At 41.2% G+C, this 23,121-nt stretch overlaps 1 protein-coding gene across 11 annotated transcripts in view; it reads right to left on the bottom strand.

Annotated features, from left to right (window-relative positions):
* The window catches only part of EPHA7 (EPH receptor A7), a 214,609-nt gene extending 192,623 nt beyond the window's left edge, over positions 1-21,986 (bottom strand). For all 11 annotated transcript variants that reach the window (XM_074581111.1, XM_074581112.1, XM_074581106.1 and 8 more), the window contains exons 1-3: positions 21,629-21,986; positions 17,191-17,255; positions 12,045-12,714 (exon numbers count right to left, since the gene is read on the bottom strand). In XM_074581111.1, the coding sequence (XP_074437212.1) occupies positions 12,045-12,714; positions 17,191-17,255; positions 21,629-21,725 (832 nt within the window). In that variant the 5' untranslated portion in view covers positions 21,726-21,986. The remainder of the gene's footprint in view (positions 1-12,044; positions 12,715-17,190; positions 17,256-21,628) is intronic.
* Positions 21,987-23,121: the final 1,135 nt, after the last annotated feature.

Raw genomic sequence — 23,121 nt, 5'->3', positions numbered from 1 at the left:
GTTTAAACTTACAAATCAAGTGAATCTAGGATACACGGAAGGACATCCTCCCTTCAGAAAGAAGGACAGCCCAAGCAAAAGATCTTTTTGTGTACGTGGAGCTGATCTGTGTTCAGATGACCTGAGCAGCCTGTTTGTGCATAGTCCCAGAACGCATCCGTCAATCAATGTCAACATTCTTCCAAGCTCCACTTTGACTGGCAACTGACAGTCAGTTATCTCCTGAATGTTAATTAATAATGAATACCCTTGTCACTGCTTAAATACACAAAATGTCTTTTAATGGTGGAATTTTAAAAATGGGGTTTGTTCTGTGAGAACAGGGATTGTATTTTTATTTAGCCCTTATATTAAAGGGAGAAATAAAATTCCTCATTTAAAGATTGCATATTGTTTATACCATCAACATTTGCTTTATTTTCTAAAAACCACTCACCTCTACTTCTGTCATGCAATTTTGAATCTTATGTTCCTGGAAAAATGATTTTTACAACGGTAATACACAATACAGTGACTGTGTAGCTCTACATATGACAGAAAATCTTTAAGATAAAAGATGAAATTAGGCATGTCATTGTCTCCTCCCCTGTCACACTCACCCAGGAAAAAGAAAAAGTGTGTTTTAAGATGATGTTATTTCTCTCCCTTGTTTACTGGAATTATTCACTAGCAATTCCACTGACAAGACTTTTTTAATAATAGGCCAAATAGAGACTTATTTCAACTGACAAACTAAAGCAGACAGACAAGCATACACATTGTAAAGCCAAAGAATCGCCCCTTTTAATCAGAAAATTAAGTGATATGCAACTAATGATAAGTGAAGGTGAACAGCAGAGACAGTCACAGATCACAGACTGAATATCCTATTCAATCTGCACTGGGGGACATGATTTTCAGTCCTGCTTATGATTTTAAGCATTTGATACTTTCACACTTCCCAGCAGCATGCTGCAGATTAAATCTGGCTGAGACTTCCATAGGTGAGATAATTAGGTAACAATGTGGAGCCTTGGGATTTGCTAACAGTTAAAACAGTGTCTGTTTCCTTTAGGTATCATTTGAGGGGACTTTATCAATACTTTTTTTCCTAGTTAGTGTCAATAAAGCTGACCACATTTTGAAAGTTTTCCACTTGTCTGTATAAACATGTTGTCCTTACATAATCAGCAAAAAACAAGGTCATAATTATAATATACTCAAGAACGAAAATAACAAATGTTAATTTTTAGTGAAGAGCTACTGGTATAGAAAAAAGCTTCTCAATAAATTGGACAAAAATGAAATGGAGAGTTATCCAATTTATTTACTGTGCAAATAAATTGACCAAGAAAAAAATATATTGACATTTTGAAACATGAGATCAATGTTTGATTTCAGCTAAGAGACCATATCATGGGCCTGATCCAACACAACGAAATCAAGTAAGAATACCTTCTCTTCAATAGGATTCCAATCACATTCCAAAATTAACTCTCTGCAGCAATTAAAATAGAAATACCGAAGATGATCTTAAAAAAAATAATCTGTCTCATGCAATCTTTTTCTTTCTAATTACATTTTCTTATTTGCTATTTTAAGACTCCAAACAAAACTATACGGTCTAACAGAAACAAGAAAAAAGATCAATATGTCTCCATTTGCTTTGACATACAAACAAATCACCTTTATAAACAAAAGAAAAATCAGTAGAGCATTTTCCCCAGTTCCATCATTCACTTCAGAAATATATGCATACATATATATTGTGCAAATAAATCAATCAAGGCAAAAATATGCTAACATTTTGAAATATGAGAGCTTAAACATCTAAGATTAAATGTTCTATATTTTGTATATGTGTGTCTTTTTTATATTTTTATATATATGTGTGTGTGTGTTTACATATATATATATATATATATATATATATAAAAGAGAGTTCAGAACCTAAAAAACTGGAACTCATTGCTCTATATAAATGGTTCTAACTGCTAGACTATGGGAAGAGCAAGTTTCAGCGGGGGCGAATAAAATCTTCTAACAGTGACTGAATGTTGGTTAAGAGGCATACCCTATTTGAAGCAAGAGATCCGAGTTCAAATTCTCCTCAGCAAGAAAAATAATTGACCTAAGTCTGGAAAACTTGAGTTGAATGACATCATGTAGATATGATCCATGATCACAGCCACATGTTGCCCACTCAGACCGTGTTCCACAGACAACTTTTTGAACATGTAAATTGTTCCAGCACCAACAGAGCTGAGCTGTTTGGCACATAAACTGCCAAACTTTTAGGAATACAATAAACTTTACTTACAGAATCTCAATTGCCAACATTCTTCAAGCATTTTCATGGTAGCTAAGCAATGGGTCCAAGATTTTGAATTAGAGATTTAATGAGTTTCTCAACACCAACTATGTCCCTCTGTAGACACAAATGGATTGATTCAACTAGAAACCACATAGACATTCATGAAATGTATCATTTGTTCTCAAAATCTACGCATATAATAGTCTTATGTAAAGAAAAGATGGTACACTCAGGAAGTTCAAAGAATACTATGTTTACTACTTATAAATGAAGACTAGCTAGGAAGCTGACAAACTGAGGGATTTGGATGGTTGGAGGCCACAGGCAGTACTAACTTTTCAGGTGGAGTGGATCAGGTCATTAATCCAAGCTCCGGACAACTGAGTTTTTCCTTGATAGTCCATCAGAAATGGATGGAGAACTCTGGCATCCTGTCCCTCTCCTACAGAAGGGGTTAAACTTCTACAGAGAAATACGCACACCTATGAGTAGAACAAAAGCATATACATGGTCAATTGAGGAAAATAAGCTCTATCAAGCATCAGGGGACAATTGCAATTGAATTACACCATGAGGACATATCCAGTAAGGTGAAGGGAATGTACAGCAGGTCATATGCATATGGCTACATAAGGCCACTGTATCAGTCACCTGCAAGAAGATCTCCAAGTATTACTTTCAAGGGCCACCCTAGTTCAATCCTCTGTGTTCAATCTACTGGAAAAATGAACACCAGTCATCCAGGCTGGGTGATATTTCACATTCACTAAATGCAAGTGAAGAACAATAACAAGTTATAGCCACTAATTATGCTAGAGATTATACATCTCATGTACCATCAGTAGAGTTTTTGAGTTCCATTTATATCACTTCTCTGTACACGTTTATACCAGCACAATACCTACAATTCAGAAACACACATCTAATCAAGCATGCATTTAAATACATTTCATCAACTTAAGAGTTTTAGGTTTACGTATACGCCAACAGTTACTTAAAACTTTAGCACTTTCCTCAGCAGGAAAATATTAACACATGATGTTACCCTCACTGAGTTAACAAAATTCTTGCCATTAAGTCCTAGGGATGATGCCTCTGCCTGCAGTCCTACAGACAGTTTTCTGTGTTAGGCATCACTTCCTTAAAACAGTCATAACCTGTGTACTGAAAAGTATGAGCCCCTTTTTTATGCTTTCTACAGCATGTTTATTTATGGTAATACATACTATCAGAATTTTTTTTGTTCAAAACAAAACAAAAAAAAAAACAGCAGCCAGATAGCAAGCCAAGGCTCTAGACTTGCACCAGCTTCTCAAAATTGAACCCTTAACTTAACTTCAGAATTACAGCAAGAAATAATATCTTCACATTTATGTGTATTAAATACATCACAAAATAATAACAGTAATTATATTTCTTAATCATGTACTTCCTTTTTATCCATCAATCACCCACATTTGAGGTATATCAGGTGTCAGAAAATACTAATAATTACAGTTAATTAGACTTTTATTAGAAAAAAGATTGATATTATTATTGCAGGAGAGCCATGTCTTGCCAAGAGTCACATGTAACTAATCCAAACCATAAAAATTAAGAAGTTAAAAAGTATCAATTTACCTTGGGTAAAAACCCCTAATATTTCTTACAGATGTGAGCAACTTTATCCTCCTTAGGACAGGCAGCGGGGCCACCCAGCTGAATAAAGCTATACAGGTACGTGCATTGACAGGATCAGGACTCCAGCAGCACAATAATTGAGCCCAGTTCTTATCTCACGCAAGTTTTATACTTGGTTGCCTTTGCTACTTTGAATTATAACTTAGCTTAATATTAAGCCAAATTGCCTAAAATGCAGATAGCTTCTAAAAGACAATTTTTCCTAAAAGGAAAAATCTCTTCTTAATGGAGAAAAATAGAAGTAAGGAAAAAAGTGTTAAATTAAATACTAAACAGTCACTCTCCAGTGCGTTGGCATGTTGTTTTTAATAGGGAGACTTGATGAAGTCAGAAACAGTCACAAATGGAAAAGTACACAAGAATGCTGCTTCACCAGAGGCACTGGACATACTGCTGGTATGTCTGAGAACAAGAAATTAACCACAGAAAAGAAGGTTTCTGCTGTGAACTGTTAGCTAGGTTACTCTTCACTTTCACATATAAAACATATTTTTCGTTAATATTAGGGACAAGAGAACTCACTGTGACAGATACAGGCAACAGAAAGAATAGGAAGTGCATAGGGATAGAAGCTTCTCTAAGTAAGGAGAATGCTGTTCAAAAAAATGTCTTAAATATATTTGCTTAAATATATTGTTATCTCAATAACGTAAGGCTATAGAAGAAATTAGATACACCATCCTGTAAATAGAGGTTGCTTTTTATGAAAGTAAAGATGGGTAATGCTGAATTAAATGGGGAAACTGTGAAACTGTTTTGGTTTGGTTTGTTTTTTTTTCTGCTTGATGCCACAACATTCTATGAAGGCTTACAGTAGAAAACATCTACATATTTTTGCTGTCATGTGAACAATGTTTGGCTTTTAATAAACTCCCTGAACATACTTTTCTAATTCTTTTAAGGAGACCCCATACAAATCGGTTTATTCTTAACTTGGTATTTACAATATTTTGCAGGGGAAGGGAGGGACAAACAACACAATCATAACATAAACAAAGTGTATGCATCAAGTACACTTTGAAGGATCGATTTTGTCTTTGCAGATATTAATTTGAAAATGTTTTACTTGTTTTCAATTTAAAAAGTGTTAATCCACAAGCTGTGTACAGCTTATTGTTTTTAATAACTAAATTAGTATTGCAGACCGAGCTTGCACAGTACAGGGAAAACACCGAGATTTAACGGTGAGAAGTCAAGAAGGAACAATTAATTTTTACACTGTAGTTCAAGTGGTAATAAGCATGATACTAACTGAAAACCTAAGTTTCCCAAGTGAAATCAGACAGATATTCTTAAAGATCTAATACCGCTTAATATATACAAACTGTTGGGGGGAGAAAGGGCAAATATTTTCATAACAGAGGAAGTTTGGGATGCAGCAAATGTCAAAAGCTAATCTAGTTAAGCAAGCATTTTGTTCACATAATTTTTATCTTCTTTCAACTTCAGTACCAAACATGGATCTCTCTGTATGTTTGTCCCGCTTCTCAAATAAGAAGCTCCACTCCACTCCTTTGCTTAAGGCTCTGTTTTCAGAGAACAATTTCTACTTTGAACCGCACAGTTTGTTTGAACAACTTTGACCAGCATTTCACCATCCATAGAATAGATGTCTTACAGATACATAAAGTAGACTAATTAAACAATTATTTACATGTTTCTCTCTTTTCTGTGATCAGACCACTAAATGGTCTCTGCTTTCAGTTTTCTGTAACCTACCTCTCCTTTTTTCAGTTCCCAGAACCTTGTTTTCTGGTTGGATATTTGGGGTTTTGTTTTGTTTTGTTCTTAAAAAGCTAACAGTCATATTTAATGGAATGCATGTGCACTTGAGATTCCCCTAACAAGAATTATGTGTGTCACTTCTCCCATTTGTACTCAGAAAGATAAAAAAAATATTTAAATTAATTTTTAGTGGCTTAATTCTCAGAAGTTAACAGAAACCCTGGGGGGGGTGGGGGCGGGGGGGAAAGAATTTCCAAGCAAGCCAGTTGCTTTTTGTCTACAAAAATCTTTTATACTTAGAAAATGATAACAAAATTGTTGCATGTCTATTGCACCTTTCACTAAAGATTTCTCGGCAGAAAAGTTTGTTTCAGAAGCAAGATGTATGGTTTTGGGCAACAGACTTGACACCACGAGATTCCATTTCCAAATACCAACTAAAGTTTCATTTAGAACAAAAAGAAGATAGACTTTATGGCTAAGGAGTTAACAGCCCAGCTGTTGAGCAACTGTAGCTAATTCAGCAGTGGCATCCCAGATCCGTAAAAAGACAGCTTTAGTGCTTCCTCTGTAACTAAAGGAGAAATTACTAAGATTCTGTTAGATTTCATTACTGGCTTTGTTTTGTTTTCAAAATCTGTGCACAGCAGTGAATCTGACAACAGCAACAAAAAAAAAAGTACAGTGAATTTACTTTAAAAAACCTGGTATTCAGCAAAAGCCTAGCAAAATGCAAGAATAAAATTAATTCCTGGAGACAACAGAATCTGGGAAGAGGAGCAGTGCAGGGGAAATAAGAGAGGTTGGAGAAGAGAAAGAGCTCTACATTCAGTTACTTTATCCAACAATTTCAGTTCTAGCATCTGGGCTTCTGATTGCCCACCTGCATGTGCTAATTCACTCCTCACGGCTCTTCTGGAGAAAACCTTGGAAACTAAACCAGTGAGTAGCTCTGCAGTTAATTCATTTAGGAACCACTCTGAGGGCATTGTGAATGAGAACTAGCCAGTTTTGACTGTCTCCACCATGTGGTTCTCCATCATTTCAACTTAGCATCACTTTATATCTTCATGCCACACTTGAGAGCGGCTGTTGTATCACCAAAACTATGATGGTCTAGAATCATACTAATCAAACTAATTCAGACACTTCAGGCAAAGGGATGCTACAAAAAATAATTGTATCTTAGGGCCAGAAGGCAACCCAGAGGAGATTTGGAACAAACGTTACGAAGCATGAAGGCACTAGTTTCTTCAGGTGATGGCTAGCCCCAACCACTGAGATCACAAGCCATTTTGTATAATTTAACTTGGAAATAACTCCTCAAAGAGATACGTTTAACAGTAGATAGAGCTCCTCTCCCCTTCTTTTCTCTGTGTTGACACATCCAAAAGGCTGAAAGACATGAACAAAGTAGATCAAAGAAACGAGAATGACTTAGGGAGACTGACAAATTTGTGAAAATCATCCTCTTTATGAACACTAGACTGTTCTGAAAGAAAGATATAGCAAGAAAATGTATCTTGCCACCACATCTCCCTGACAAAAAGGGCAGTCAGAAGTCTCCAGGGTGAGAGAAATCTAAGACACTTAACTTTCTAGAAATTCCAAAGGGGGCTGGAAACAGAAATCACAGCTCTGCATTTCATAGTAGAAACACCTTCAGTATTCTTGACCATCTAGCTAGAAGGTCTTACTTTCTCCTTAAAAGTAACTAGTATATTTTTCTGAACCTTGCTAGGATCCATTGGAAAGGCACTTACATGATTTTCATTTTAATCAAATAGTTCCTGTGCAGCTGTATCTGGGACCTGATACCAGATCACACTGACATTTCTTTAAAAAGGGAAAGAAAAATTATTTAATATGTTAGGTGATAAAAAGCGAAGGAGGCAGACACTCTCCTGTTGAACTTCAGAGAAAGTGGCTTCAGAGAAAATGGCAAGACTGCCATTCTCTGTTCTTGTTCAATTTGCTGAGAATAATTACATTCTCTTCCCTAGAGTAATTTTGGAGGCAAATAAAAGAAAGGTAACTCTTCTTCAAAAACCAAAACATTTAGAATCTTGATGATACAAATGCCGTTGAGAAAGTTTTCTACCATTTTGCCCCTTCTCCACAAAGCAAAACATTTTCAAGTTGAAAACGCAAGAATGTCAACATAGGTCACTCAAGCTGCAGGTCACCCACAGCTTCTGGGACACACTACCTGGGCTAAACTCTACACACAATTCACAATATGCGCAACTTGGACTTTTTAGAAGCACGGTAACATTTTTTTTAATGACAGCTTATTTACATTCCCCCCTTATCCATTGCCCTTTCCTAGTAAACTTGTAGCACATCAGCTCCTAGGTGGAGTAATATTTAAAAAAAAAAAAAAAAAAAAAAACCAACCCAAAACCAAAAAACAAAACGAATGAAAAAGCATAACCACACATACTTTACTGCAAACATGCCAAGCATAAGGCAAATTTGGTTTCTGGACCTGTTATCAAGTAATATTTCTCAAAGTCAAGAGATAAAAGTTTGTCCCAAGATGAAAAAAAGAAGGAACAGATGCAGCTTGCAGTCTGGCACAGGGTAAAGCACATGACAAAGTTTGGAAAGAAAAGCCTGTATCTCCCTTTTTACTTCACCAAGACAAAATGTACAAATAGCTATAATCCCCTCCCCATTTTGGGGCCAATAAAACAACTGTTAATGCATATGGTATTATAAAATGTTTAACAGTAAAATGCACCCATTTGGCTTTCCCTAGAATTCTGAATTTTTGGACTTGGTGCCAAATCGTCTATGTAATTTCTCAGTTCAGTCATATTAAGAGATGCTTCCTACCTTCTGAAATATCACTCTGCTGCTCCAATTGAATAAATTTATTTCTCTCACACCCCACCCCCAACTAACATGAAACAGATGGAAAATACATTACACTAGAAGTTCTCAAATAATTATTTTCTCCTTCAAATACCAATCACTGATCGCAGTGTGATCCTCACATGCATGACACATCAAGTGGACTCCACTGTGAGAAAAAAATCGAAGTTAGACCTATCAGGAGTCCACTACAGTTAGTGAGAATTGTATTGTTTTTTTCTGGTTGAGTTTTTCTGTTGCCAGAACAGATGAAATACATGATGTTGGAAGAAATTAATATTTCAAAGTACCTTTCTGGTACCTTGCTTGGTACCTTTCAAGACAATCCTTCCTAGTGCCACACACCAGATGACATAAGACCAAGGAGATAGCGTCCTTGCACATAAGCAGAAGAATCTGCAATTCAAAGTTCAGAGGCTCATCTAGTTTTCTCATGGTTGTTTCACCCAGCTTTAAGATTTTGCTTTAAATGACGACTGTGAGCTCTCTGGAATTTGGCTTTCTTACATGTGTGTGTTATCAGGATAGATCACTGAGGTGGCACAGACTCCTTGGCACATCTATAAGTGAGAAGTAATCAGTGTACATCCAAAAAAAAAAAGATTAATTCAGCTCAAAAGATCGAGAGCACTGAAGAAGGAACACATGGGAGCTCATTTTCCAGGTTATGTGTTTCACCGCTCATGATTGTTTTCTTCCTTATCCTCCCCAGCATTACCAGTTACTTATACTCATGCAACAAAAAATAATAAAAAAAAAAAAATCTTCTGGCAACACATCCAGGGCAGAGTTGTATATAAATCAAAATTCAATTGTTTTAGTATCTGAACTCAATAAATTTCACACACAGGAGAGAAGCTGTATGCAAAAGGAACACATTCTTCAATCACAGCCAGCCAATCAAGCTAGCGTAACACAAATGAAAATCCCCACTGAGCTACAGGCTGAAGAGCTATTTGGAACTACAATGTGGCCATCTACTCCTACCTTTGCTACAACGCAGCCAGATAAGGTATTATTCTGTATCTTTAAAAGCCCTTCCTATTGTGTTAAGTTAATTCAGCTGAGCTATAGCGAGTGTGAGAGAGGAATCACAGACTTCTGCCCATCCTGACAGAGCACAATGCTTTCTGCCATGAGTAGTCCCAAAGAAGTCACGCAGCATGCCAGGTACAAAGTAGTTGCAGAAGTGAGCCCTCAGACAGGGCTATAAAAGCTCTGGGTTAAGGAAGCACACGCCAACTTGCTTCTGCTTGATCTGTTACACAGCTTGACAGTAACAGATAGCCAGTTGCATTAGTGTCAATGTTCAGATAAGTTTCTCTCAATATCTGTCACAAAAAACAGACGCGGTATCAGTGTGCCAGCTGTATTATCGGTCACTACATAGTTGATCATACCTAATAACATCCTCGAGCACAGACACAGCTAACAAGTATCACAGACAGCAATTACTATTGCGCACCACAGTCACCCAGATTGTTCTGACTCGGAGCTGCCAACTCCGCGTTCGGCGAGCGCCTGCCTCCCACCTTTTCCCTCTCAAATACATTAACTTGCCTCAATATGGAGCCAGAGTTTGTTTTGAAACTCTTAACAGGATCACTGAAAGAAAAGAGGAAAAATACCATAAATGATCCTCTGGACTGTTTCCAGAGCGGCGTATTCTCTTAGCGATTGCTTTGGAAGCAAGCCAAAAATGGGAAGTGTTCTTGCAAATGAGCACGCTACTATACTCAAGTACAAGTTATCATTTAATTCTTTTGTCAACATCAGCGCGGTTAGAAATTAAGAAGCCTGTTTAATAAACAGGTTACTTGAATTCCAGTTACCAAACACCAGTTTCTTCTCTATTCACCTCCCCTCCCTGCTCACTCTACTCCTGTCCCCCGCCCACTTCCCAACATACACTGCTTTCTTTTTTTGGATACTTTCTCTCCTTTATTGAAAGTCAAATAAAATTAGTATATTAATTACATCAACCATGACTAGGTCTGTAATTGAGAGCAAGTTAACTAAGAAGAGGAAAAAAGTCAGTTGCTCCAAAAAATGTCAGTTGCAGGCTGCTATGGGACACAGCACTTAATATTTTTAACAGAGCTTTAATACAGTCTACTGAGTGGTTTCGTGGGGGCAGGTTTTCACATTATGATTACTTCTAATGAGATCACCCTCCGTAGCGTATAAGCCCCCATCCCTTCCCAACAGAACAATGAAAGATTTGTGCAAGGCTACAAAGGCCTCAGATCAACTCCCCGCACTTCACCTTGTACCAAATTTCCTCATAAAACCTCATCAAGAACGCAATCGTGTTTTTTTTCCGAGGACAAATTATTAATAATGAGATAGACCTCTTTTTTTTAGGGTGCTTGTAATCCTTTGTAGGGGACTTTGAAGTCCTCACACAGACGTCTCAGACTCACTGACTGCTGCTCGCTTTGGTTTTGAGATTCCGTAGGTTTCTCCTCTTCACAGATTTGTGGGGGTTTTTCCCAGTTTTTGACTTACAGCATTTCTCATCCACAAATGTCTGCCTATCTTACAATAAAAATGTGATGATATATAACTCCTTGCGTTATGATGGAAATGATAGATTTTGTGCTAAGTGTGCATGAAAATACCTGTCTTCAAACGAACTGCCTATTCTTTTGATTTTACTGTAAGCAAAGGCAATGAAACATCCTTCCTCACGCTAAGCAGAAATGTCTTAAGCAAGTAGCCCCAGTGACAGCAATGCTAAGTATTACTCTAAGAATATGGGTAACTGAATCAGTCTGAATTAGAAAGTACACCTCAGTAGTCTCTGACTTGCTCGTATTTTAAACTAATCACTATGATCCCACAGCAAGACAAAAGTTCAGAGTTAGTTTTATGCAAAAAAGATATTGTAGAAAGGAAAACATACTTTACTCCGGAAAGCTGATATTCTGTTTGAAAGATCTAAAATGATACTCTTGTGTCTGAATTTGTACACACTTCAGACACAAAACTCTAACTCAGTTTTCATTGTGTGTGTATTCTTACCATTACTAGCCACACCTCATTCTTCCTCAGTTTTAGTTTCCTTATAATTCTATCACAGACAATGTGAAAGAACAAGTTATTTAACTACTCATATCTGATACTATTAATACAACGTTCTGTGATAGGTATGACTTGCTCAGCAAGAGGTACAAGGAACATAACCTTAAGCGGTCTAAGATGCTAATCCTGAATCTGTAGTTTTACTTCATACAACTTTAAAATTGACTGATTAACTTTTAAAATGCAGTACGCAATGGCTGATTTCCATATCCAGAAGAGCTGACTGCTTTGGATTAGCCGGTGCGAAGTTTACAGATTGAGGATCCAAAAACTTTAAAAGCAGACTGATGACATATTTCTCTTGCAAAAAAAAAAAAATAATAAAAATAAGCTGGTAGAACATTACTATAACATACTTATCATAGCAAGTTGTATGTTTACTTACGTTCACACGTGTCTCCTTTTTGCTGGTATCCTGCTTTGCAGATACATTTTCCAATAGGCACTAACCATTCTCCCTCCGCGCTGCAGTGCATCTTCGGCGAGTTCTCTGCCTCCTCCTCTGCACTGCTGACACAAGTTCCTCGTACTTCAACTAAAGAGGAAAACTCTGAGCCAGTCACTGTGTCAGGAAAAATAGCTAAGTTCTCAATGATGGACCAGCACTTCTTGTAGTAGACTTTGACAGAGACCAAAGCAATGCAGGCCCCTACATCCTGAAACGCAAGATAGAATCCTTTTTTGGACAAAGGTCCAATTTCTCTCACCTCTGTGTTAAGTTTCATTTTTCTCTCCCCAAGATCACCCTGGGTAAAACTTTCATCTGCTGCAATAGTGTCTATTTTTACATATTGATTTTCTCGGATATTCCTGCCAGTGTCGTAGTCTGTTTCATAATAATACAAGTTAAAAGTTTCTTTACAAGTCCCCAGAACTCCAGGAAGACTGTTACAATCCCTCAGAGTGAATTTCAGTTCTACAAAAATCCTTTGTGCATTGCTTTTTGCAATCCAGTTAGTCCGAAGCCAGTTGTTTTGGTTTGATTCCATCACCTGGCATACCTGGTATGTTCGTATAGGAGTGTAGTTTTCATCCAGTCCACTAATTTCTTCCCACTAAAACAATAACAAACAGTTAGTAATACAAAGCTATGCCACCAAATGTAACTACTGTGTATTTTAAAAGGCTTCACACAACTCAAGTCTCCCTCCGTTTTAACAGTATGGCTACATAAAAAGTAGATTATTGTTAAAATACTCTTAAGTACCCAAACGAGGAAAATACACATTAACACAGCTGTAGGGTCTCTCTCCTTCCGTGTCTTTCCGACACATAAATAACTTATAAAAATCATTGTTATATCACGAGCACAGTTGTAAAGTGGAAGCTTCAGAGAAGGCTGTTCGACGTACCAAGTTCTGATCACACACTGGCTTCTCCTGCATTTCATTAAGGTCATGACAGTTTTGGGTAAGCAAGCACCAAAAGGAGGGAGGCAGTTTCACTTCCAGAGAAACCTAAAATCAGTGAAGTCTTAGAAACTGGAATTGCCTAGTGTTACAGTACATAAAACTTGTGTACATAACACTTCCAGCGGAACTTGCAGTTGTACAGAAGGTATGGGACCAGGTCCTGAAAAGATTTTCAGGATAATTTTCACTCCTATATGATGAAAGTGGCATAGAGAGAGAGAGAGGGCGAGAGAAAACAGACAGAAATAAAAATTTGAAAGCAAGGAAACATTTTGATTGTCCTCTTTTTGTTCAGTCCAGCTCCTGTTCTACTTACAAACCAAAAGAAGGTAAGCAGGAGCTCCTCACCTCACATTTTGTTCAGTGGCTGCATCCATGCCAAAGGGAGCAAACTTCATTTAGCTGGGAGTTCAAATGAACCGTGAGATTACATACATAATTAAGAACAACCCCCATGACTGAAAGTTCACTGGTTCAAAGCCTGATTTTTGTTGTTGTTACCTCTTTAGGGTACCAACTATGTAACAAACTGGTAAGCCTGTAACAGCCCCGCAGCCTTTTAACAGCCTCCGGTGGCGTGGGAATTTGCACCTCCTGGGCAATGGCAAACCTTCCACTGAAATCAGCCAGGCGGATCTCCCCAGGTGTAACCAAAACAATATCTGTCTCCCACCTTTTTTCGCATCTCTTGTAACGTTTAATTCACTGCAGAAACCGCAGCTGTAATAAATTAGGGTTGGGTTTTTTTGAGCTATCCTCATCTGATGATATAGGCAACCATGACTTCCCCGTATGGCACTTAGCCCTCTGGCCCTGTGTCAATAATGCACTTAAGCTCACGCTTAAGATCAATGACAGTACTTATGAGCTTAATGGTAAGCATGTGCTTAAGTGCTTTGTGGGACTAGGGTACTCGGCACCTCTGCAGGATGGAGCACCCACTGACATTCCTTACACCCGTAACCAAGCGTGGAAGGCATTGGTTTCCCGGAGCAGGAGCCGTGCAGTATACAGTCCTTTGCAAGCCTATTTGACAGCAAATGAGATCATTTTAATGTTGGTCTACTGCTCCAAGAAAAAGCAGATGTGGCTGAACTGATGCTGGAAGTTATCACCACAAAATATATCACGGCTGCAGATGCTGAAATGCACAGAAGTTGTAAATATCAAAGTACACTTCAAAGACCTACAGTTAATATAGACATGGTGTGTATGGTATTATATATGCCTATGGTATTAAAATATTGAAATATGTTATTAAATGCTCATGGAGTTCACTGAACCGATTGCACATGGAAATGTATTAATCCCAGAACAGAAGAAAGTCTATCTTCATAATAGGTTTATTAGATCTGAATGAATAAGATTTTTTTTCCCCTCTATAAGAACTACTACAAAAAAAAGGAAAAGAAAAAACAGGGACCCTGGACTGACACTTTTGGCTCTGACACATTGAAAAAAAACACCAAAACCAAACCCCACATAACAAACAAAAAAAAAAAAAAGAAAAGAAAACACAACCACACACACACACACACACCCCCAAACACAAAGATGACAAAAAAGGCAGGAAACTTAAAATTTTACTGATTTTTACATTCTCTGTTTCACATCAGGTAGTGATGTTTGGTTTTGGTTTTTTTAGGATGGCTTGGTTTTTTTGTTCATTTTCTTTTTTATCTTGTGAAAGCAATCCTCCCTCAAAACACCAAGCCAGATTCTGCAAGGAGATATTCCAGTTAGACAATATATCATATCTTTGAAGTGAAAGTAACTCCAATGCACCACACAAAACAATCTGACTCCTCGGGTTTTGATGTGGACTGCTCCACCAAAACAAACACCCACCTCAAAAAAAAACCCACAACAACCCAGAAAGCAAATCAGAAAACCAACCAACCAACCAACCAACCAAAATACATTTAACAAAATCAAACAACTTTTTGTAATACAACACAAATGAGCCTTCTTGGAGTCAGAAGCCCAGTATATGAGGCTACAGTCAAGGAAAACAATACAAAACAATAAATTCAGGTAAGAAGTCCTACTTTATGTTATCCCTAGCTTTAAACACTGAAGTCTGTCTTTCCATATTTTTCCGAAGCCATGGAATAAGATTTTCTTAAAAAATAAAGGAAATATGATTTATGATTCAATTCTGTAATCACAGAGCTATTATTTCAAGTAGTCCATTGGAGGTGTACGTGCTTCTCTGTGGGGAAAAAAAATACATCAGTACTTCAGGATATGTTTTCACCTGTGCCTTTTGAGGTCACACCCCTTTAAACTCTTTTTAAAGCGATCAATTCCATGATAGCTTTTACAGCAAGAAAATTCAACTTTTCTTTGTCCTGCTGCAGCATATGGTGATATACATGCAATTCTATTTGAATGTGTCCTGTTCTATTGGTTTCAATATATGGTATTTTAACTTCTTAGTTATCTTAACAATGTTTGAGATCATTGTTAGATGTAACATTTGCAGTTGAATGAGGCATTTAACAAGTGTCTGGCTGATATATTCCATACTGTGATGATGCAGTAGTTTCTCTCAAGAAGAAGATTTTCTGTGTTTATTCCCATGAAGTCTTTATTGCATAGTAGAAAATTCAGTAATTAAAACTAGAAAAACACTTATTTTCAAAATTACATTATTTAAATGGTACTTTTATGCTAATATACAGGCAACTATTTCTGAACATTATTATGCACACAAATCCAGTCATTAGTTTTGATTCACTTTAAACTCCTGATTGAAATTGGCTTCTACCTCTGAAAGTCGCTTTTTACTATTTGTTGAATTTGACTCTACTTTCATCTTTCGGTATGCTGACATGTGTAACGTGTGTTGACATGTCTTTCATTATCTACAGGTTAGCCTAATATAATTGCCACCAAGCTAATCTTTCAAACACCTCTGGTAAAGGTTTCAATCAGTGCAAAACGCTAATGACAAGGTTGTTAGCCATCATGCGCACTGAGCTCGCATTACATTCTTTCTGAAGGCCTCAGATTCATTTCCAGTTTATGCTTGTATTGATTTTACGATCTGGCTTTTAAAGAAAGACACTTTCAGATTTTCATTCTTCTTATTTAAAGGATTTGTTACACTTTTATATCCCCACTCACACTTCACGCTCTTCTGGCTCCAGATTTCTTAATGTGCTGAAGATTAAGGGCCTGATCCCCGAAGTCCTTGTTCATGCAAGGAGCCGCAGTAGATTCAGCAAGACTGCTTCCATGAGTAAGAACTGTCCATATAATTTATGATTCGTCCAACTGAGTTAAGGTAGGACTGAGACAAGGTAGGACAACATACCCATTATATCTTTCTGAAAATGTTCTCCCTCAAGTCTTGAGCAACAAGGGTTTTTATATCACTTCTTTTAATTCAGACTGAAAGCAGCAATTCTCAACTTTACGTATATAATAAATAAGACAATAACAACAATGTTTCTAAACTTCTCATTTTTTATAATGATGTACTTTACAATGGTACATTTCATGGAGTACCATGAGATTAATTTGTAAGCAAGCTGGAGGTGGCCATAACCACATAATTGGTGCCTAGTTCCAGATATCAAGCTCCTCGAGACTTGGGGATGTTTCAAGTTTGGAATGTCATTTCAAACACATCTGCAGTATAAATGTTTTTATTTTAGAGCGCTTCAATCTGTGCTATTCAATTACAAAGAAAACATCGTAAACAAATTTATGATCACCCATTATACAGAAAATGAAAAACATATTTTTAGAAAGTTTCCACACAGAAGTAAATCTGCTGTTTCTAAAGGAAGAAGGAAAAAGTGATTTAAAATACCGTGTTATAAATATACAGACCTTTCTGGCACAGCACAAAAGATTACGCTACAAAACATAAAGCTACTGAAAACATTTAGGTGAGTTTCTGAAGACACTCTTCCTTTTAATTAGCTTGTGCATTTGTACACTGTAACCTGAAGTACGCTTCTTTCCATTCTAAAACTGAAAAAGCCATAAACACTTGGTACTATTACTGAGAGAAATATGAGGGGGAGCGAGTTTAAAGCAAGTCTTTCAATTCCTTTGGTAAAATAACTGCTCATCTTCAGGAACTTAATTTTTGCCTGGAGTACTTACCCCATTGGGAGGAGAGGAAATCCATTCCAACTCTGTCTGTTGTGCTTTAGAGTCCAGCAATATTACTAAAAAAGAAAAAAAAAGATAATTTCCACTGTTTGTTAAATATAGTAAGTGGGAATATAAAACCAAAGCACAAAGTCTGGAAAAAAAAAAAAAAGTTGTAAAAAGAATGCATTTTTTGTACAAATTAATATTTTTTTCTTCACGTTATTAAAAAAAAAAAATCTGCAACCACAATTATCTGCATTTACTTGTAAATAGATCATTAAATGATTATGTACCATACACATATAAGGAGATAAGACATTCACCTTAACAATTTCATTGCTTAAATCAAAATGTATTGTTTTTCTTTGTGCTCTAAAGTGTTACTAATCAGTCATTAAGATACATGCTCCCTTCATCTCCTTTGTCATAAGACGGACGTTTCCCATATGCTGGTTATTACAATGAGCCTAAAACAAACAAATAACACAACATTTCAACACTTTTCCAAACCAATTTACACAGGACCATTCTATACCTTACTGGGAGTTGCACTGCAAAGCCAATGGTCTTTTTCAGTTTAAAAGAAAAAAATACATCCCTCAGGTGATAAAGCAGTAATTCTATAAACAAATGACACCCAGGCATACAGAAAATAAGACTCTGCAATTACTTCACACTTTGCATACACAAAATACTACATACACAAAATCAGACTAATTCACTTTATGGTAATGGCTTACTGAAATCTTCATGTCATTATACCCCAGTGACACTTCTAAACAAAAAGACATCGATTCTCGTAGCACTGCAATTATTTTCAGCTAAATATAAACCCGTCTCTAAAACTGGTTAATCACAGCCTAATAAACCAACTCTTACATATTTCACAGTACATATTGAAGTTTATATTACTGATGTGCTGTTACTTCCAAACATATATTTCTATATATGTCTTATATTTCCATTATAGCTATAAGCTTCTTTCTTAACATATTAGTGTAAGTTTCTCTAAGACTTTCAAATGGTACATGTGCTAATCTGTGATGCCCAAAAAAAAAAAAAAAAAAAAGTTAAACAATTTGCTGTAATACCTTCGTTGCAACAGTCAAAGCTGTAGAGTGATCAACCATATATCTAGGTTTGGTACACTTTGAAGATTCCTTCTTCAGAGCTGCACATTTAACTTCATACGTCTATTTGATTAAATAAAAAATAACATTTCTAATTTAAAACTATTCAGTATATTTTTAGCTATGAAGCTATTTATAAATTTCTACACAGCATTTAAGTACTGATATTTCATTGTATGATTTAAGGCTGTAACCTGAAGCAACTTTTGACGGGTCTTTTGGAAAAGTTATAATTCTGGCTTTGGCCCTTTCTCCTAGTAGAATTTTAAACAAAATTTCAGTGAATTGCTAGAAAGATGAGATGACTAAAAAAAGTTATTTAAAGGTTCATACAGTAATATCTGAATACAAAACGGTGGCTTCCAGGCCTGTATTTCAGTAATAAAGCTACTACTCATTAAAGAGTTTTGATACTTCTTCATTAAAGAAGTTTGATAGTCTCTCTCTAGAAAGATTACCTGTGTATTTCATTACGCTTGGATTCAAGGGGCATTACTTTGTAACACTTTCTATAGAAAACCAGGTGGTGTATGTGGTGGTTTGTCAAACAAGAACATTTATAGTGGCCCTGGAAAAAAAAAAAAAAGGTACCACAAAAAATTTAACCTTTTCGGCACCAGCACGATGTCCCATGACTGCAATTCATGATACGTTTTATTTGGCATCAATTCGCCATCACATAGTAACCGGCGGGCTCATTCCAGAAAGAAAAGACAATAAGCAAACAAGTAAACATAAACATAAACAAACCCCTGGCTCTGCAAACACCCCTCGAGAAGGAAACGTGGCGTTTCCCTGGGGCACCGAAAATTACCGGGGAGCAGCTATTCCGGCGGCTGGTGCGCTGCTCCCAGCCCAGGTTGTTCAGCGCCGGGATACGATACGGGGCGGGGATGGTGCCGTGGCTCCGCGGGGGCGCAGCGCTCCGCGCTACGGGGAGACGCCGCTCGGGGGCCCCCCTCGGCAGCGCGGCGGGACAAGAGAGCGAAAGGAGGCGTAAAACCGGCGGGGCGAAGCGCGGGGGCGGGGAAGGGGCTCCGCGGGGCACCGCGCAGGCGGAGAGCAGCGGCCTCTCGCCTCCGCGGGGAGCCGCAGCCGCGCAGCGCCCCCCCACCGGGCGCTGCGCCTCCGCGCTGAGGAGCGGATTTGGCGGCCAAGCGGTCGCCCCCTCCACACACACCCCTCTCACCCCACCCCGAGGCGCCGGTTTGCGGGGGGCAGCGCCCGGGACGGCCGCCCCGGGAAGTCTCCCCGAGGGCTCGCAGCCACGGGGCGGAGGGATGGGACATCCCCCCGCCCGGGGGAGCGGTCGGCGGCGTCCCCCGCCTCTGCGCTCGTCCGGAGGGTCCCGGGCGCGGCGCTGGCAGAGCGCTCCGCAGGTAAGGCGGTCACCCCCTCGCTTGGAGAGCCAGGCGGACCCTGCCCCGCTCCGCTCCAGCATCTCACCGCGGCTTTTATTAAGCTACAGAAAGGAAACTCGGAAAACTTTTCAGCCTTCCCCCCCCCCACCCCCACCCCCCAACCCCCTTCCGTACCCAGCGGGGAGCGGTGGGAAACCACGCGGGGCTGCTGCCGCCACCGGCCCTTCGGCGAGGCCGGGGGCTGGGGGGGAAGCTGCAAAGTTACTTTTGGGTTGTTTTCTTTTTCCTCCCTCAGTCTTTCTTCCGCGGGAGTTTTCTGCGCTTGCAGCAGGTAGCCGCTATCAATCCCCGTCTGCCGCTCGCCCCCTCCTGACCCTCCTTTGGCTAGTTTGATTTTCCCCAAAATATACACGCATTATACGCACACACTTGCATGTATAGATGCATATATATATACACACACATCTATACAAGTATTACGCACACAAACACGAGGCAGACTACCGCCGGGAGGCACCCGGCGTAGCTCCAATCGCCGCGCAATCTGCAGGGCAGAGCGGGGCAGCCAGCCCGCACCCTGCCTGCCTCCCTCTTCTCCGCTCCGCACCCCACGGCCACGCGTTAGTGGCCCTGTCTGGGGGTCTCTGTGCTTTACAGCCCTTCCAAATAAACTTTCGAAATGCTGCTAAGGAAAAGCTATTCTCCTCTTTCCCTCTCTAACCTCGCCATCACCGCCTTCTCTTAAGGGCAGAGGACATTTTAATTGAGGGATTTTTTTTTTTTAAGCTCCAGTTACAAGCTCGAAATGGTATATTGCTGCATGCCAACGGTTTGATGAAAAAATATTGACATATCCAGCTGAGGGGGGGAGGGAAACCCCCAAACGCATACATATGCGGAGACACCGAAAAAGCCCCTGACCCCCCCTTCCCTGTCGTGTGTCTCCCCCCCACCCCGCGAAGATGGAGACGGACCTTCGCCTTTGGCTGTCAAACGCGAGCAGGGCGCTCCTTTAAAGCATTTCAGATTTTCTGGACCTCAGAAAAGAGATTTCCAGATGGACTTTGTGAATTGATTTTATACTCCTCCATCAGTCTCTCATAGAAAACTGCCTGTTTTCTCTCAGTGCGCCGGGGAAACAAATGTCCGGGGTTCGCCCTACATAGATACCAGTGTTGGATTGATGGGAATCGGGAAGCCCCGCTGTGATACGCAGCTCGTGTAAAACATCCATCCCTAAACCTCTCCCTCTCGCCGGCGATGCCGGGGGAGAGCACACGCGTTGCAGAGACATGACGCCAGAATGCATGGACCTTCTAAATGTATGCCCAGCCTGCATGGCCGGGAGGTGTAAAACTGCACCCCGATGCTCCTTCCCACGGTCTGTGCACGGCCCCGCGGGGCCGGAGCGCTGCAGGCCCCCGGTGGGCAAGCAGGGGCGCGGAGCTGCCCCGCAGCCTCAGCCCCGCGCCGTGCCGTGCTTCCCCCGAAACGTCCCGAGCCCTGAAACTCTCCCCCCCAGCCCCGGCAACCCCCGCCCCGGGAGCAGCGAGGTAACCCGCCCTCCCCCGCACCTCGTCGGGAGGATCAAGGCTGCTACCGGAGAGTGAGGCTCCCCCGCAAGCATCCCCGGGCCGGGGGCTGTCTCCCCAGCCCCATGCCTTTTTCATCACGTGTAAATGCCTCGCAAACCTCATTCCTGAGAGCAGAGGCAGTTGTCCCAGTCTCTCACACATGCACACACCCTTCCCTCCCCCCCCCCCCAGTGAACGCCTTGCTCTTGCCTCCCTCCCACCTCAACTCAAAAACGTGTCTTTTTTTTTTTTTTTTTTTTTTAAGGGGGGGGCTGGCAAGCAGCTCGCAGTGGCTGGCAGGTCCTCCGCTAAGCTACCACACAAGACTTCGTGTGCAAAAGCAATAAATAAGCCCAAACTTTTGCTTTCCGCATCACCTTACCTTCTTTCGCAGCCTGTGCCTCCCCCGTGCGTGCAAAGCGAAACAGCCAGACGGAGCACAAAATAATCCAAGAAGGGAGCCTACTTTGGAAAACCATGGTGCAGGAGAGGGGTGATTTTATATTTTCTAGCTATATATTTCTAGACACTGCCGCTGCCGCCGCTTGGTGGGTGCTAGAGGACGGTGGAGAATTTTGCTCTGCTAGTCTCTGGCTCGGCGCTCGCTCGCTCCCTCCCGGCTGCCTTTTTTTTCTCCTCCTCCTCCTTCTTCTTCTTCTTCTTTCTCCTCCGCCTCCTCCTCCGCGCCGCTGCCCGGCTCCCGCACCGGGCCGGCCGCCCGCCAGCCCCGACTGCAGCCCGGCCGCCCGCGCCGCGCTCCGATAATATCAATTAGGGCGAGGGGGCGGGACCGCAGCAGCGGGCCGGCCCGTCCTTCAACCTGATTGACGGCGCTACCCGGCCAAACAGCAGCCACTCTCGGCGGCCGGTGGGCGGAGCCCCGTGTCTGATTCGTCGCGGCCTGGGGGGCGGGGTCGGCGGTGCCGCCGAATCGGCGTGCGGCGGTGTCGGGTTGCCGCCGGTGCTGGGGAGCCGTGGGCTGCGAGCGGGGCGACGGCAGCGGGACGGAGGGGCTGAGCCGGGACCGGCCGGCACCCGGGGGCTGTCCGCCCGCCTTGAGGCGGCCGGTTGGCTCGCCTTCTGAGAGAGCGGAGCGGTCGGACGGTCCCCAGTGCTCCATCCGTTCTGCCGGGGCAGGGAGCCAGAGGGGGTCCCCGGTCGGGGCCCGGCCCCAACCCGAGTCACCGCCGACGCGTCCCGGCGCTGCTCCCGGCGCGGTGCCCGGCGGTGCCGGGCCGAGCGCGTACCTGGGCTGCTGCCACCGAAAGGGAAACTTTGGCAGGAGCTGCGGGACGGTGCCCCGGGACAGCCCTCTGCCAAAAGTCAAGTTCGGCGGGGCTGGCATTGCCTGGGCTCCCTTCCCTTTGTCTTATTCGGGTTTTCCGTCTCCCATTTCCCCCAAATAGGAAGGACGGGTTAATGACAATTTAGAACTTATTTTGAGGGGGAAGGGGCCGTTGCTTCATCCCCCCTCTCTGCCGGGTGTAACCTGAAGCGAGGGTAATCTGCTAACAATGAGACAACTTAAATAGGAGGAAAAAGAGAAGGAAAAAAAAAAAAAAGGGAAGAAAAAAAAACAAAAACAAACCCAAAAAACAACGAGGAAGAGAGGAACTTGCCAAATCTCTTTTGTCGCTAGGAGCCCGGGAGTGCTTTTCCCGGAGATCCAGTTATGCCCCCACCCCGCCGCTTTCCCTTCCTTGAACCTCCCCGCCCCCCCCCGCCAGACCCTTCAGCGAGGGAAACGGCAGAACGGCACAAAAACTTACCCTTCCTCGAGCGAGGGCGGCGCGACCGGCACGGTGTCCCCGCCGGCCTCGGTGGCAGCGCTCCTCTCCCCAGCCGCGGCGGGGCCGGGACCGCGCAGCCCCCGCG

This window comes from Larus michahellis, chromosome 3 (genome assembly GCF_964199755.1).
Source record: "Larus michahellis chromosome 3, bLarMic1.1, whole genome shotgun sequence".
Taxonomy (NCBI): Eukaryota; Metazoa; Chordata; class Aves; order Charadriiformes; family Laridae; genus Larus; species Larus michahellis.
This window is presented reverse-complemented; position numbering and strand designations above follow the sequence as displayed.